The sequence below is a fragment of the Alligator mississippiensis genome, chromosome 4 (genome assembly GCF_030867095.1).
Source record: "Alligator mississippiensis isolate rAllMis1 chromosome 4, rAllMis1, whole genome shotgun sequence".
In the NCBI taxonomy this organism is placed as follows: domain Eukaryota; kingdom Metazoa; phylum Chordata; order Crocodylia; family Alligatoridae; genus Alligator; species Alligator mississippiensis.
This window is the reverse complement of record NC_081827.1, coordinates 112,270,702-112,284,847: the sequence shown is the minus strand read 5'-3', so window position 1 is coordinate 112,284,847 and position 14,146 is coordinate 112,270,702. Positions and strand designations below refer to the sequence as shown.

Sequence of the window (14,146 nt, the reverse complement as noted above, 5' to 3'; positions counted from 1 at the left end):
TACGTTGAAATTAAACATAATTTGTATTCAGCTGCCCCTACATGTTATAGTTTCAGTGTGTTGAATCTTGTACTGTAAATACAGAACCATTTTATTTTATTTTACTTTACACAATTTCAGGGAAGCAAAGAGTTTGAAGGTTGCAAAAGGGAAAATTGGGCTTTTGCCATTTGAGGAGGTATAGGAAGCAGGCAGGCTGCTTTTGTGGAACAAGAAGAAAACCTGAGTGTTAAAAGAACTGTCATTGAAATATGGAACAGTGTTGATAAGGAAATGTACTTTATATAGCAAGGCTCTTGTTCCAGTGAGATGAATGAGGCAGTTTACAGAGCTGTTCTCTCACACTGTACATTTCACTTTATCGGTTTATATTCAGGTCTTGTACTACACTTAATTAATCAACACTTTTCTAATGTCATCATTGTAAATTGTGATCTGTATTTCTGTCTGCACTTCTAGCTTTAATAAGCTGAATATGACTTCAGGCTGAGAACACGAGCAAAAGAAAAACCCTATAATGAAGGTAAATGGGGTGAATAAAAGCTCCCAGTCTCATAATATAAAAAGCAAGACGACATTCAATGAAAATTAAAGTCACCAAATTCAAAAGAAAACATTTTGTTTCCTGTAACATTCATTTAGCCTGTAGAATGCATTGCTGACATTACTGAGGCCAAGGTTAATAAAAAGGATTAAACATTTATAGGGATAGCAAGGCTAGCTAGCATCATAGTACTAAATATCAATCCTAAAATCAATTTTTGAAGGGATTCATAGCCTCATGCTTCAGGACATAAGGCAACCTCTAACTAACCAGTGAAAGACTAACTCAGGAGTGCTTACTGCAGGATTCCTTTGAAGCAGATGTTATTGGGAATTGTTGGTGACAGGTCACTGGACCCTGTGGACCACTGCTTTGATCTAGTATAGACATTCCTCTGACTGTTCCTGCCATAGTTTTGAAAATTGGCCTAAGCATTGCATAGGAGAGATCTGAGCCTTTTTGCTCCCCACACAAACCCTTAGCCCTGTTACTCTGCTAAGATTTATTTGTTGCAAATAGTTAACATAGTGGAAGAAGAAATGATAAAAAGTATGCTTTGGTCTGACCTCGCTGGACTTCATCACTCCAAACAGTGGATAGAGAAAAGCAGGCACTAGTGCAGCGGCGCCGAGGGGTACTGCTTCTGAGACCCAGTACACAGCTGTCACTATGAGCACATAAGCACACGAGGCTTCCTGTGGGGAGAAATTATGGGGGTTAGCTAGCACAACAACATGCTCTGCTGCATCAACTATTGGGTTGTTCCAGCTAGAGGAGCCTAGATTAAAAGTGCACTTGACAGGGACCATGTAAGGGGGACTTTCCGAAGGTCAAGTTATATAGGACTGATATCTAGGCTACAATCTTGGAGGCAGGATATTTACAGTTTGGAGGATGTTTTGTAAGAGATTGGGATGTTAATAGGAAGCCTAAGGACTATAGCTATGACAAAAGATTAGGAAAGCAGCCATGATAAAAAGAAAAACATATAGAATGAATATTATAGTGAATACTATAAAAGAATACTCCATTTCATTTGGGGGCTTTGTTAGTCATACTTTAGCATGGGTAGTATCTTAGAGTAAATGATCACTGGTGCTAAGGGATGCTGCAAAGAGAAAGTAAGATGGATTTTGAAATAGTTGAATACTCAAAGCAAGTGATCCCCATCAACATGACAACTCATAGCATACATTTACAATGATATCAATGGCTAGAAATAAACTTCAGCAATTTTAGTATTTGTAGCAGAGATAAATGGTGATGAGAAGACAACAAATATGAGGGGGGAGGTCACCTATTGGTGGCTGTGTGGCAATTCCCAGCTGAGGTTTTCCTTTGGTGATCTTAAGCAATTCCTTGTATTTTCCTCACTTCTCTCTTGGCAGCTGCATAGAACTACAGATCTCTATTTAATATTTAATTATACTACATTATTCATTATAATTAATAATGTAATAAACTTTACCTTCAACAAATAAGTGTGTGATGCTTAATATGCCTTAGATATACATAGCAAATATTGCTATGATATGGAGTAAAAATCTATTCAGCATGTAACTTCCTATATGTTAAAGTCAGCTAATTAAATGTAATTTTGTGTACATTTCGTAAATTTGGACCGTACTGTCGAGAAGAGAGATAAGCAAGATAATTGTCTTGTAACCATAGTATATCTCCCAGGTGTATATATAGCCAATAACTGCAGACAGTCAAACCAAAGGATTAATTTTTCATGAGATTTGATAGAATTTTACTGATTTTATCCATTGTAAAAGAAAGAAACAAATTTAAGGTGTATTGCAAGCACTCACCTTTTTATATTATTTTTAAGAACATTTGTTACGAATTACATGTTGTTCTTCTTTCTGTCCCATATTTCACTACTCCCACCTCCCTTCACTCTTTCCTATGCACAATGCTAGGTTTCTGATTGTTAGTCTTCCCTTTAGGATTTTATCAAAGCAAAAAATGACCTCTAGTACACCAACTACACCCAAGAAATGTAGAGTTAAGGATGTCTCCACCTATAAATTACTGTGGTAACATCAGTGGGTGTGTGAGGGAGAGAGGTTTTAAAATCAGTTCATGTGCTTATCTACAATTCTAATCTCTTTCTGTTTCTTTCTTTCTCTTTATCTGTGTGTCTGTGCAATTCATATGGAAATCAGTGACTGCTCAGCAAAGGAAAGATGCTGAAAGCAGTGGTTGTGGACCTGAATTATGGCTTATTGTAGTTAATACTATTATCTTCATGAGCAACAAACTCACACTCATAGTAGAGATGCATATAAATACCAAGGGAAAGGGAAGAATGATGACACTCCCTTTTAATTTAGCAGAACTAGTTGCTGTCCAAGGTTCTGGGGGAGAGAAAACTGGATACATGATATATTCCTGAAAGGGAGAGACAGCTGATATGATATTGCGTGTGTATGGTTTCCAGGATACCGCAATTTACTGACGTCTTCTGATTTATTTTACAAAGATAGGTGTCTATTTCTTCTGGGTGACATTTAACAGGACTTCTTTAATCTCAGTGAGGTATACTTAGAGTTCTATGAATATCTTCTATCAAAAATTATACAGATCTATAGTTTCTGTTCATTGTCCAGCACATATCAACTTTGTACAAATTCTGAGCCAGATCCTCAGCTTATTTTTTTTTGTCAGTAAATTTTCAACTTTATGAAGGTTAATGGAATTATGCCAATTTATACCATCTTGGTATCTGGATATTGTTTATTATTAAAAAGTATTCATTATATGGTTTAAATAAATGTATTACATCCCATGGATTTCTTACAAATTAATCTCAATGATTATTGCTTTGACCATTCACTACTCATAATTGCCAATTATGAGCTATGTGATTTCTTACCTAACGCATATTTCTTTGTTTCTCCTCCTTGATTGTATAACTTCCAAATCAACAAAGAGTTTTCAAGATGCCACATAACACATTCAAAATGAATACATGTGCAAATACACAAGTATTCATAACATTTCATTTGTCTGCAGATGTTCTTGTAACTCCCACTGCTGGGAGGCCTCACCAAATGAAAATAAGGGGTTTTTGAATATTATCTAAATCAATTAACAGTTTTTAGTCAAAGTAATTATGAGTATATTCTTGCAATACTCTAGTCATAATCCATGCTCAACTGTTCCTGTTCTTTAGTCAGCATATAATAATTACAACCAGATCCAACCCAGAGGCAAATATGTGCCATTTCATCTATTTGCCTAAAAATTAATGTCGGTTTCCTCAGAAGACTTAGCTCTAATTAACTACCACTGACCCTGATGTACCTCTTATTTCAGAAAGTCATAGCAATTGTTACAATTCAAGTTACAGGTATAAATAGTAAAAGCAATCTTGAACTATGCAGGGGCATCAAGAAATACATAACAACCCTGCACAGATGTATTTTTGAAGGGAAAAGAGCACTCCCCTTTTATATAAATATAGGTCCATATCTTAAGGTCTCCAGTGCATGCTTCACTAGTCAATATGGAATTTGGTTGAATGAAAAAATACTGCAGCCTTTCACAAATTCTAGTACCAAAATATTTAACGCAGGTACAATGTCACTGCTGCCAAGAAAAAAACAATTCAAGCGTCTAGACAAAGCTGTGCTAGAGTTCATGAGATCGTAGGGATTTTTTCCCTTATTCATGGATTATGGGCCCTGGATTTGTGAAAAGGAAATACATTTTGAAACTCAGAAAACTGTAATTAATTGGTAGTAATATTATGTGTTACTATGAAAATGGTTTCTTGATTTGGCTTCAAAATGTTACATTTGAAATTGAAATAGTTTAAGCATGTGCATTGCCTCCTAACTACACAAAATTAATAATTAAACAAAAAATTGCTGCCTGGATGGGGTAAGGAATGAATCCACTTTCTGTAATCTATGGAGACAAGATTAATTTACCTTCAGAGTCACAAGAATAATCAGTTTGTTTCATAGGACCCAATGATTAGTCAAACATATCACCAAATACATTAAATGTTACGGTCAATAGTCAGGAGAGATCTGTCCCATTCCTGCTGAACTCAGTGAAAAAGTTCACATAGGCCTTAATTCAGAAATTGTTACTGACTTCAGCAGGCTTTGAATCAGGCCTGTAAAGTTTAGTGAATATAGATTAGGGCTTTGGAAAAGCAAAAATTTCTTGTAGGTCATGCTTCAAGAGTCCAGGCTGTTCGGATGCTCTCAACAGTGATATGAGTTGATATGTAGGAAGAAGATTTAAAGTGAGAATGACCACAAAAAAGGGGCCAGATTCTTAAATGAACCAGCAAGTATATTTTTACAGAGTTCTTTATTTTTCCTTTTCATTGTTTATCATTCCCTCTTTGCCACCTGAAAAAATGTTTTATCTTGCTGTGAACTTTCTCCTTCTCCCTTTAACAAATATTGGTTCTGTCCACATGTTCAACATAGAACAACCAATTAACACAGCAGCATGTATTTGTGCCCTTGTTAGTTCAGTGCAGTACTGATGATAACAGCTTTATATTGATGTAAATAATATTTAGTGTAGGAAACAGGCAGCCTTCAACATAGTTCTAGAATACTAAACTTGTTAATTTTTGCTGCAAATCTAAATCATTGTGTTTACACCGGTCCTACGTGATAACCAAGAAGGTTTTTTTTTAAAAACAAATCTTCTTATGAAAAACCAGTGATTTAAAAAAAAATATATATATATAATCTGGAGATGAATTTACATCAGACCACATGGTGGTCCCAAACCACTTTCCTTTTTAAAAAAATATGCAATATAATTATTAAAACATAAATAATGCTTTCTCTCATTCTTTTTGTGAGGTAAATTATGTACAATACGATAGTAAAAACAGGATAGCACAGAATTTTCCTGGAATAGAAGAAAAGTCTCATCTTTAACAAAAGACAGCTATTGTTGGCACTGAGTCTTTTTTCTTCTTCAACACCCACATATCTGCATTGTACAAATAATATAAAACCGGAAAGGTAGGAAATGCAGTAGTAAGTGCCTGGGAAGAAAAAGGCTGCATAATACCTGCTCTATGATAATCTCTGCTAAAAACTTAATCAGCTTCTGTAGCAATTCTGGCAATTTATTCTAGAAGTACTTTAAACCAGCTTGTTTCCAAGAGACATTATGCTAATCCCTTCTATTTCAATGTATTTATGTATTTACTTATTGGTCACCAGGGCTACTAAGAACCAAAGTGGGGAACTGGCTATGTAATGTTAACTATTTCCAGCCCTTTTCCCTTACTTATCCTTTCTTCTTTTTCTAGAGAACTGTTAAATCCACAACAAGTCTGGAGTGGAGAGTAGGGAAGAAGAGTGCAGTCGGAAGAGGTGTACCAGAGAGTTTGGGTTAAATAAGTTTGCTTCTATCAACCCTAACCCAACCAGTGTTTTGGCACATAACACTAGAGATACTGCAGGCAGCGATGTCAAAGCCCTGGGATAAAGATAACAACTAAACTTTTCATCATGTGAGGATCAAAAAACATTTAAAATATTACTGATTGTAGCCTGCTGACGGGCAAGGCAGGAAGGCACTTCCCTGTTATGTAAGTGGGAAAAATAAGGTCAGATTTTAAAATATGACTAGTAATGTGGGAGGCTAGAATTTGTGGGTGGCTGGCTAAAGCTGGCTTTCAAAGGCCTGAGTTTCTGAGGGTTAGTGCTCAGTGCCTGCTCAGGTGTTTCAGGTTGGGTAGTCAAGCTCTTTTATGCTCTTGGAAATGTCGGCCTAAGCAAGTTGCCAAGATTTGCAGTGAGGCACTGATAGGAACAAAAACTCAGTTCTTTTACTACTATAGCTGGGCTGCTTCCGTCATCCTGTTTATTTTATTTTATTTACACTTAACTCATACACAGTAAGAATAATAGTAACTAAAGAACAGCACTGGTGGCCTTTTAGAACATGTTCTTTGACTTCTGGTCTGCACCACTGATGCTGCTGAACTGCCTGTTTTTAGGTACCCAGCGTCTCCAGCTCATCTTTGAAAGGGAGAACCACCTCTGACTGATGTGGTAGTGAGTGTGAGAAGGCTGTGAAATTCTATGTACTAAGACAATTTTACATCAGAGGTAACTTTGTGATTAAATAAAGGGAAGAGGTAGATGGGAAAGGAGATGGAAATACCCCCCATCCAATGTCTATTGTAACTACAGAAGTGGGATACAAGAGGGTGAGATTCCAAAAGCACTCTCTGTTTCTTTTACAAATGTCTCTGACTGAGGAAATATTAGTGCCACTACTGTGGATTCCAAGGTCTGCTAAATCACCCGTAGGTACCAACTCTGGGTTACCTTTACATGGCACTAATCCGCAAAAATTAGGAGAGAGAATGTTAGTGTTCTCTGATTTATGTTTGAAATTACTGTTACCATACCGGGATATAAAAAAGAAGACATAACCAGTATTTACATAGGACCTATATAAAAACAAAGTGTTGTGTTCATGTACTCTCTTTGGTGGCTCTGCAGTACACTTAACTACCAAATGTCATTCTCAGAGATCTGCTGCTATCAACAGAGCATTACCTGGGACACAGAGAGAGATGCATATGTTCAGAGGCATAGCTGGGCACTTGACTGCCCTGAGTGGCTGCTCTACACAAGGCAGTGCCAATGGCTGTGCTGCTGGTGGCACAGCGGTGGCCAGGGCAGCAGCACACCTACCTCCCCCAACTCCCTAGGTCAGTCTCAGCCATCCCTCAATGGCTAGTGTAGATCTTCATTTCAATCTCCATTAAACATATAAGAAAGTGCTTGATGATTGAAACAGGATGAAACAAATAGTATAGTTATTTAATCTTCAAGCTTTATGGGGGACCTGCACTCTGTGAAGTGTAACAGAATAAATGCCGCATTAAAACCACACTAAATAATGTTGTGTCAACTTAATTGATTAGGTTTAAATTTTTAATGGAATTATAGACGCATCTGCTTCATTCTACGGCTCTTTGACTCCAATTCCATGTTGCCTCATTCTTTTTGTATTTATTCATGGCAATGAACAGCAAGTGCGATGCATCCTGTGGTAGCTTTTACTGCCACTTTGCAGTGGTATTAATGACTACAGAAAGAACGTAGCAGTAGTGTGTTGGATCCCATACTGTGTAACAGCATATAAGGCTACTGAACTTCTATTTTAAAAAATATATAACTGCACCATAACTTCTTTTGTTATTAAAGACTTTGCTTATAAAAGCCCAAGCCCCTGGCTCCAAGGGTCTTTGTAAGTAGGGACTGATTATGTGTGATAAATTCTAGTGCAACAGAATTTACGTAGCATACAAGGAGTCCTCAGATTATAGTGTTCCTATGGATGCTGGGTATGTCCTGAACGCTGATAAGCTAACACATGAGGTCAGAAAGTTCACTGTAATTGGGATGCTACTCTGCTGAAGTTCAAGAGGTGAAAACTCTCTTATCAGATGAATGCCTGTAAAATGACACAACTGTAATTCTCCAGAAAGAAGGCAGGGCAAATAAATCTGTGAGAACTGCTAGTTGAGGAAAGAGATACAGACAAATCAGCATAGGCTTAGACTTTCTGACCATATTGATCAAGTCACTATTTCTCTTCTGGGATCTGTATGAGACACACACACACTGAAAAAGCACGGTAACACATGCCTTCTACTTTGCTATGAAGTGAAGAGCAATAAAAACTGCTTTGGGCTTGCTAGTGTTGGAATATCCCAGGTCTGTGAATCCTGCCTTTCTAACCCATCAAACTCTCTGACTAGACTTTAAACAGTTCAGGATGATTTAATAACTAGTAATAACATCTGTATTTATGCCTAAAATGCTCCAGCTTCAGGATGGAGGTGATTTGACCATGTACAGGGTTTAGGAGGGTATTTTTATCCCCGTGTATAGCACTGTGCCCCTGCCTAAGTAAATATTCATATGTAAGTAATCGCTCCTGAACTCATTGCTGTAGAAATTTGAATACCTCAAAACAGTAACAAATTATGCTTCAACATCCCTGGAAGGGATGAAAGCATTATTATTGTTCATTTCATAAATAGGCAAACACAGGAAAAGAGAAGTTAAGTGAATTAATGACAATACTTTCCTTTTCCTTTGTTTTGTGCTGCCATGCCTTTCTCTGAACCACTAATTATTAGCTAGTTCCAGAAATACAGCAGTGTACCAGAAAGACCCAGGTCTGATATATAATGGAAAATCTCCATATGAACATACTTTTCAATCCCTAAATCCTAGCTTCAATCTTTACCTCACTTTCCCTATAAAATTACAAACCCAGTCTGTCTCCAAACTCCCTGTATGACTGATCATCATAAAGCTTTATGACAGTTCATGTAATTTTTTTAAAGATTTCTCTTTAAAGTTAATCCAATTTAACTGGCATATAGAATCTATAGTTTCCCCCCACTTCTTTTAAAAATGCAGTCTTTTAAAAATGTAACTTTTTCAGCTTCTTTGCTGAGTCCGTTGCTCATAATAATATGCCTGGTTGCTGTGGAGATTATCATGAATGCTTCTAAATAAATTGTATTGTTAGTTCTTTAAGAAGTATCGTTTCCTACAAGAACAACTACTATCTAGGTCCCTGTCTGGGACAGCGCTACAATAACCCACCAGTGCACACAAGCCTTAATAAGAAAGCAATAAGATACTTACACTGCTGGGATATAGGAGTGGCAAAGGAAGCAGCAGAAGTGGAATAAGGACAACCAACAGCAGGTTTCTGGCCCTGAGAAGCTCCTTCATGACTGCCATACTGTTTCACTTCCCGGGCGCACTCTTCCTTGGTTTGTCTTCTTTATCCACTGAGGCTTCTATTTCAGCACTGGATCCTTCTTCAATTTTGCCCTAATTTTTCTAACAGGGCTCTATCTGCACTGTGCCCTTTCCCCCAAAACCCACTTACAATGTCTTTGTTAATTTATTTGTTCTTTAATCTTTTTTAAATTAAATCCTATCAACTTTGCTGCTTTTTTTACTTGGGTTTATGTAGGGCTTACAAGTACGTCCTTATGATTATTGTGCTGTAATCTGCAGGGGTTTGCAAGCTGGAGCATAGTGGTCTTGTTGGTAATGGTCTTTTTACTTAGAATCAGGGAAGTTGCAGTATTGACTTCTCAGCCCTGTTTCTTAAAGTCTCTTTTCCTTCCATCATTTGGTTTGCAGTGATGTCAGTCCTGTTTTAGTAAACCAAGCCTGATATCCTTATAGTCACCCACAGTCTCTTCTTCCTGGCTTGCTAATATTGCAGTCTGATTCTCCCAACTCAGATTTCTTTATGCTTGGATAATTGTTAATATAAACGATTTACAGCTTAAAGCACTTAAGGAAATGTGCAGGGGTGGGCTTTTTTTTTTTTTTTTTTTTAAGATTGCCTCCTCTTCTAGCCCTCTGCCTTGTGCTCTATGCCTTTTTCTTCCCTAGAAGATTCTAATCCTCTCTTTTCTGCTTTAAGTTTACCTTTTCCCTACATATCCTAAGCCTGGAATCCACAGAGCAACAGTCCTTGCAAAGATTATCCTCAGTCTTAAGATAAAAACTTATTAAAAAGCTTTGTCCAACTACAATTCACCAATGGGAAAGATGGAAAATGGTGGAAGCTCCGCCCCCTTATCTAAGAGCCAATCAGGAAGTTAGAGAAAATAAACAACCTTCTCTCACAAAAGAAAGCCTTTTCTAGTTGGCCTTCGGTGTTGTTATTTCAAGACCTGGGAGCTGTTGATAAATAAACAACCATTGTTTTTCTCTAAAATATACTTTCTCTTTCATGATCCCGATGGCTTCATTCCAGGAAGGCTAATAATTCATCAGGGATGTGCTCTACTCTTTGCCTATGTATACCTCACAGCAGTTAGGCAGTGGAATTCAGACTCCCCAAGCATAGGCTTCTGCTGGATTAGGTAAAACATAATGTCCTGTAGCAATGATAACATTGATTTTGATATGATTAATGTGGAATCGACTGACAGTACTGAAGGCTTCAGGAACATATTTCATCCAATGGTCTGGTGTATCCACAGATTGCAGGGCACCCATATCTAGTGTGTTGCATGTTGTAAGAAACCACACATATGAAGGCCCAGTTCCAAAACAGGCTCAAGTTATCCAACATCATCTCTACCAAACCTACCCAAAGTCAGGCCTGCTGGCAGCCTGTAGAAAAACTGAGCTGTACAGGCCAAGTAAAAGAGCAGCACAGCACCTCTACTGAGAGCTGCAGGTTCAAGGTGTGGTGTGAGTTCCTGCTGGTCAAAAAATGCTTGCCAAATAACAGACACGTCTTATTATTCCTCCGGGTTCCCTAATGGTCACTAGTCAGCAAATGGAGGCTTGAAAATACAGTGCCTGTAGTTTAAGCCCTATATCACAGATGTCTGACCCTCGTAAGTAAGAGAACTAGATCTGAAGAATGCAGAGATGGGTAGTAACAATCAGAGATGGGGTAATGAAATATCTGTGCTGCTAAGATCTGTGTGCAACCAACCTCCACTGTTGGGGTCTTCACGACAACCCAGACTGTAGCTATGGCAAAACACACACCATGTCACATATTGTCAATAACTACCTGCAGACTAAGCTCAGTGGCAGACTACAGGAACTGCATATGGCCACTGAGGACACTATCACATAGCTTGGTGGTTACGCACAAGCTGACTGACCAGGGTAATGAAGGGAAGCTAGGGACAATGGAGGGATACTGAGAAGAATGGTGGAAAAAATGAAGTCCTTCCTTGTACTCTTTTTAGGTGTCACTATTACCCACTATTGTCCCCACACTGTAGAACTGGGAGGCTGAAAAGACAGAAGACATGGGGTGAGAGTCTCCACCTTCTTGTTTGCACTTTTGTTTTCATCCATGGGACATATAGGACTGTGGAGTGAAAAGTGGAGATAAAAGACCACAACTATCATAGCAAGGCTTTCCAACCATTTATCAAAAATGGAACATGGTCACACACATTTCAGGACAGAGGAGAACAGAGCCATAAGGGGAACATTCTGGGTGCAAAGAAGGAACTTTAACATCTGTAACAGTGATTGCAGATGATGGTTTGAAACATTCACCTTCTTGATGCTGTAGCCCATGTGATAAGGAAGAGAAAAATGAAGACACCAGTCTTCAGTTGCAACCACGAATAACTGACTCTGGCATGAACTGTGCCAGAGTTTATTGCTGTGTGCTAATTATACTTGTAGATACACCCTTCATTTATGTGTATGAGTAGCCTGGAAGAGGAAGGCTATGCACAGCAGGGATATCTGTCTAGAATCAGCTCTATCATTCTGAACTCTTTGCCTCTTTCTCACTTCCCAGTGATAGAAAATTGGGAAACTCATATTTGAATCTTAACTATTCTTCCTCTTGGAAAAAAGTGAAAGATTGCTTCCTCCTATTCTCATTTGCTCTGTGTATTCTGTATCCTCTACTTGTGGAAAAGCTAATTACCCCAAGGGGTGGGGCAGGGGGTTCTACCCTATTTATTCTTCCCACCAAATTCCTGCACTATTAGATATATTTGCCCAATGTTTTTTGTTCTGCTAGAGTGGGAGCATACCTGTGATTCACCCAGACAGAGCACTGTAAGAGCAACACGCATTGTGCTAAAATAAGAAGATATTAGTCCAACAGACTTCATGCATCATTTTTTGGCAAAGCATTTCAGTTTCCTGAAAACTAGTGTGAGCCATCACTTGGCTACTCCTAGTATTAAGAGAAAGAGCTCCAGGAATTTTCATCAAAAAATAAACTTGAAAGTTTGCAGGAATGCACTGGTTTGGCAACTTTTTAATTGAACAGTGACTTCAATTTTCTCATTTTGTTTGCCAAAATATTTCATGTTCATATTGCAATATTTCAGTTTGATAAGAAATATGTTTTGTTTTACTGCTATCCTTCCAGTTAGCAGTGTTTCAACTTCTATATTAACTTGTATTATGTAATATCTCTATATTATATTTATATACATTATAGTGGGACCTGGGCTGAAGGGCCGCACTGGGGTGGGGCCGGGCACCACAGTCTCAATGGGTTTTTCATCCCCTTATTACTATTTCCTTCCTGCCATGACTTGATGTTAAGGTAAAAGATGTCAGGAGTTGGTATCTGACTGTATGGGGTTCTTTGAGATGGGTGCAGGTCTCAGTGTTCAGGACCCTTCTGTGGGGTCTGCCTCCTCTACACCCAACCCCTTTCCACTTGGGTGTCCCACTGATGATCAGGATAAGTGCCTGGCCTTCCCTAGTGCCTGTCTTAACATGCTGACAGAAAAGGTCCTGTGGGAGAAGAAAAACCAAGTGCCCTTGGACCGATATGAGCTGGCCAAACTCTGTGACTCTGGGAAGGGTCTACAGCTAACAACTCCTGGGCCATGTAGACATTAGTAAATCAATATAATGTAAATAGTCATGTCTGTCTCTGCTTATGGGCCTCACTTCAGCCTTGCAATGTGCATCTGCCTTCTCTTCAGGTGGTTGAGGCTTTTTGGGATTTGCACCCCAGTTGCAAGCCTAGTTCACAGGGCAGACCTGTTTCAGGCTAAACCTTGTGGGTAGTTTGGGGCTACAGATACTATGAACCCCTGTGAGGCCTTTTCAGGCACCTGACATCCAGTATCTGCAGGGTGGACATGTTCTTGCTGTGGGGGCTGGGGTAGAGCTGGTCTCTGGTAAGATGTCCCTGGCTTTGGTGGAGGAAAGAAGCATGGGCCAGTGCCTACACCAGCACCTCCCCTTCTCTTGGGATGGTGCTGCCTTACAAGGGAAATTCCAGGATGGCCTGGGCTAACCCAGACCCCTGCATACTGCCACAGGCCCTGCAGCTACCACCAGGTGTTGCTAAGAGTCCTTGTCAGGCTCATGATCACCCACAGCTGTGGCCTCTGGGCCCTAGGTGGCAGAGGATATGCTGGCCACCTGTTCTCATTCCTGGCTGGGCTCTGAGGCCAGGTGGAGCACAGCTTCTGGCTCTCAGCCCTGCCTGGAGGGTGGGCACATGGAGAGCACATTATCTACCATGTGCCTACCCCACCTGGGGAGGAGGTGCACAGTGGGGCACACTGTCTACCTGATTGCTGTTGGGATGGCCTGGAGTCCTTTGACCTGAAGGGCATCCTGGCAGCCATCACCCCAGTAAGCGCATGACCTGGCTAGTCCCTACTACAATGTTTACTATTACACGTATTCACGGTTTGATATTATTGAACTGACATGTTTTGATTTTATTGGGATTAAGCATTTTATTTTATTGAGATTAAGCATAGCCTCAAAGTGATTTTTTTTGGAATTTCCTTTCTGTGAATAATGTAATGCATTTTGGCTTGTGTTCCCAACCAGGCTGAAAAGAAATTTTCAATGTCAGAATTTCCTGCCTAATAAAAGTCCATTTTTCAGACCAGATGTGACGGTTACACAGAGCTAAAGAGACTGAGGATATTGAGGTGCCAAGGGAATCATTAAATAGCCAACCAGCTGCTGAAATAAAAATGTATTGCAACGACAAGTTGCTACATGTCTTTAATGGATTTACTTCCTTTAGCAAATACACCAGACAGCTAAGTAATTCCAAATACACTGCATTTTTCTTATT

General features: G+C 39.1%; 1 protein-coding gene across 1 annotated transcript in view; it reads right to left on the bottom strand.

The window, feature by feature from the left end:
• The window catches only part of SLC13A4 (solute carrier family 13 member 4), a 41,952-nt gene extending 32,005 nt beyond the window's left edge, over positions 1–9,947 (bottom strand). Inside the window, exons 1-2 of the mRNA XM_019489234.2 lie at positions 9,217–9,947; positions 1,111–1,239 (exon numbers count right to left, since the gene is read on the bottom strand). Of these exons, the coding sequence (XP_019344779.1) occupies positions 1,111–1,239; positions 9,217–9,315 (228 nt within the window). The 5' untranslated portion in view covers positions 9,316–9,947. The remainder of the gene's footprint in view (positions 1–1,110; positions 1,240–9,216) is intronic.
• Between the last annotated feature and the right edge of the window lie 4,199 nt (positions 9,948–14,146).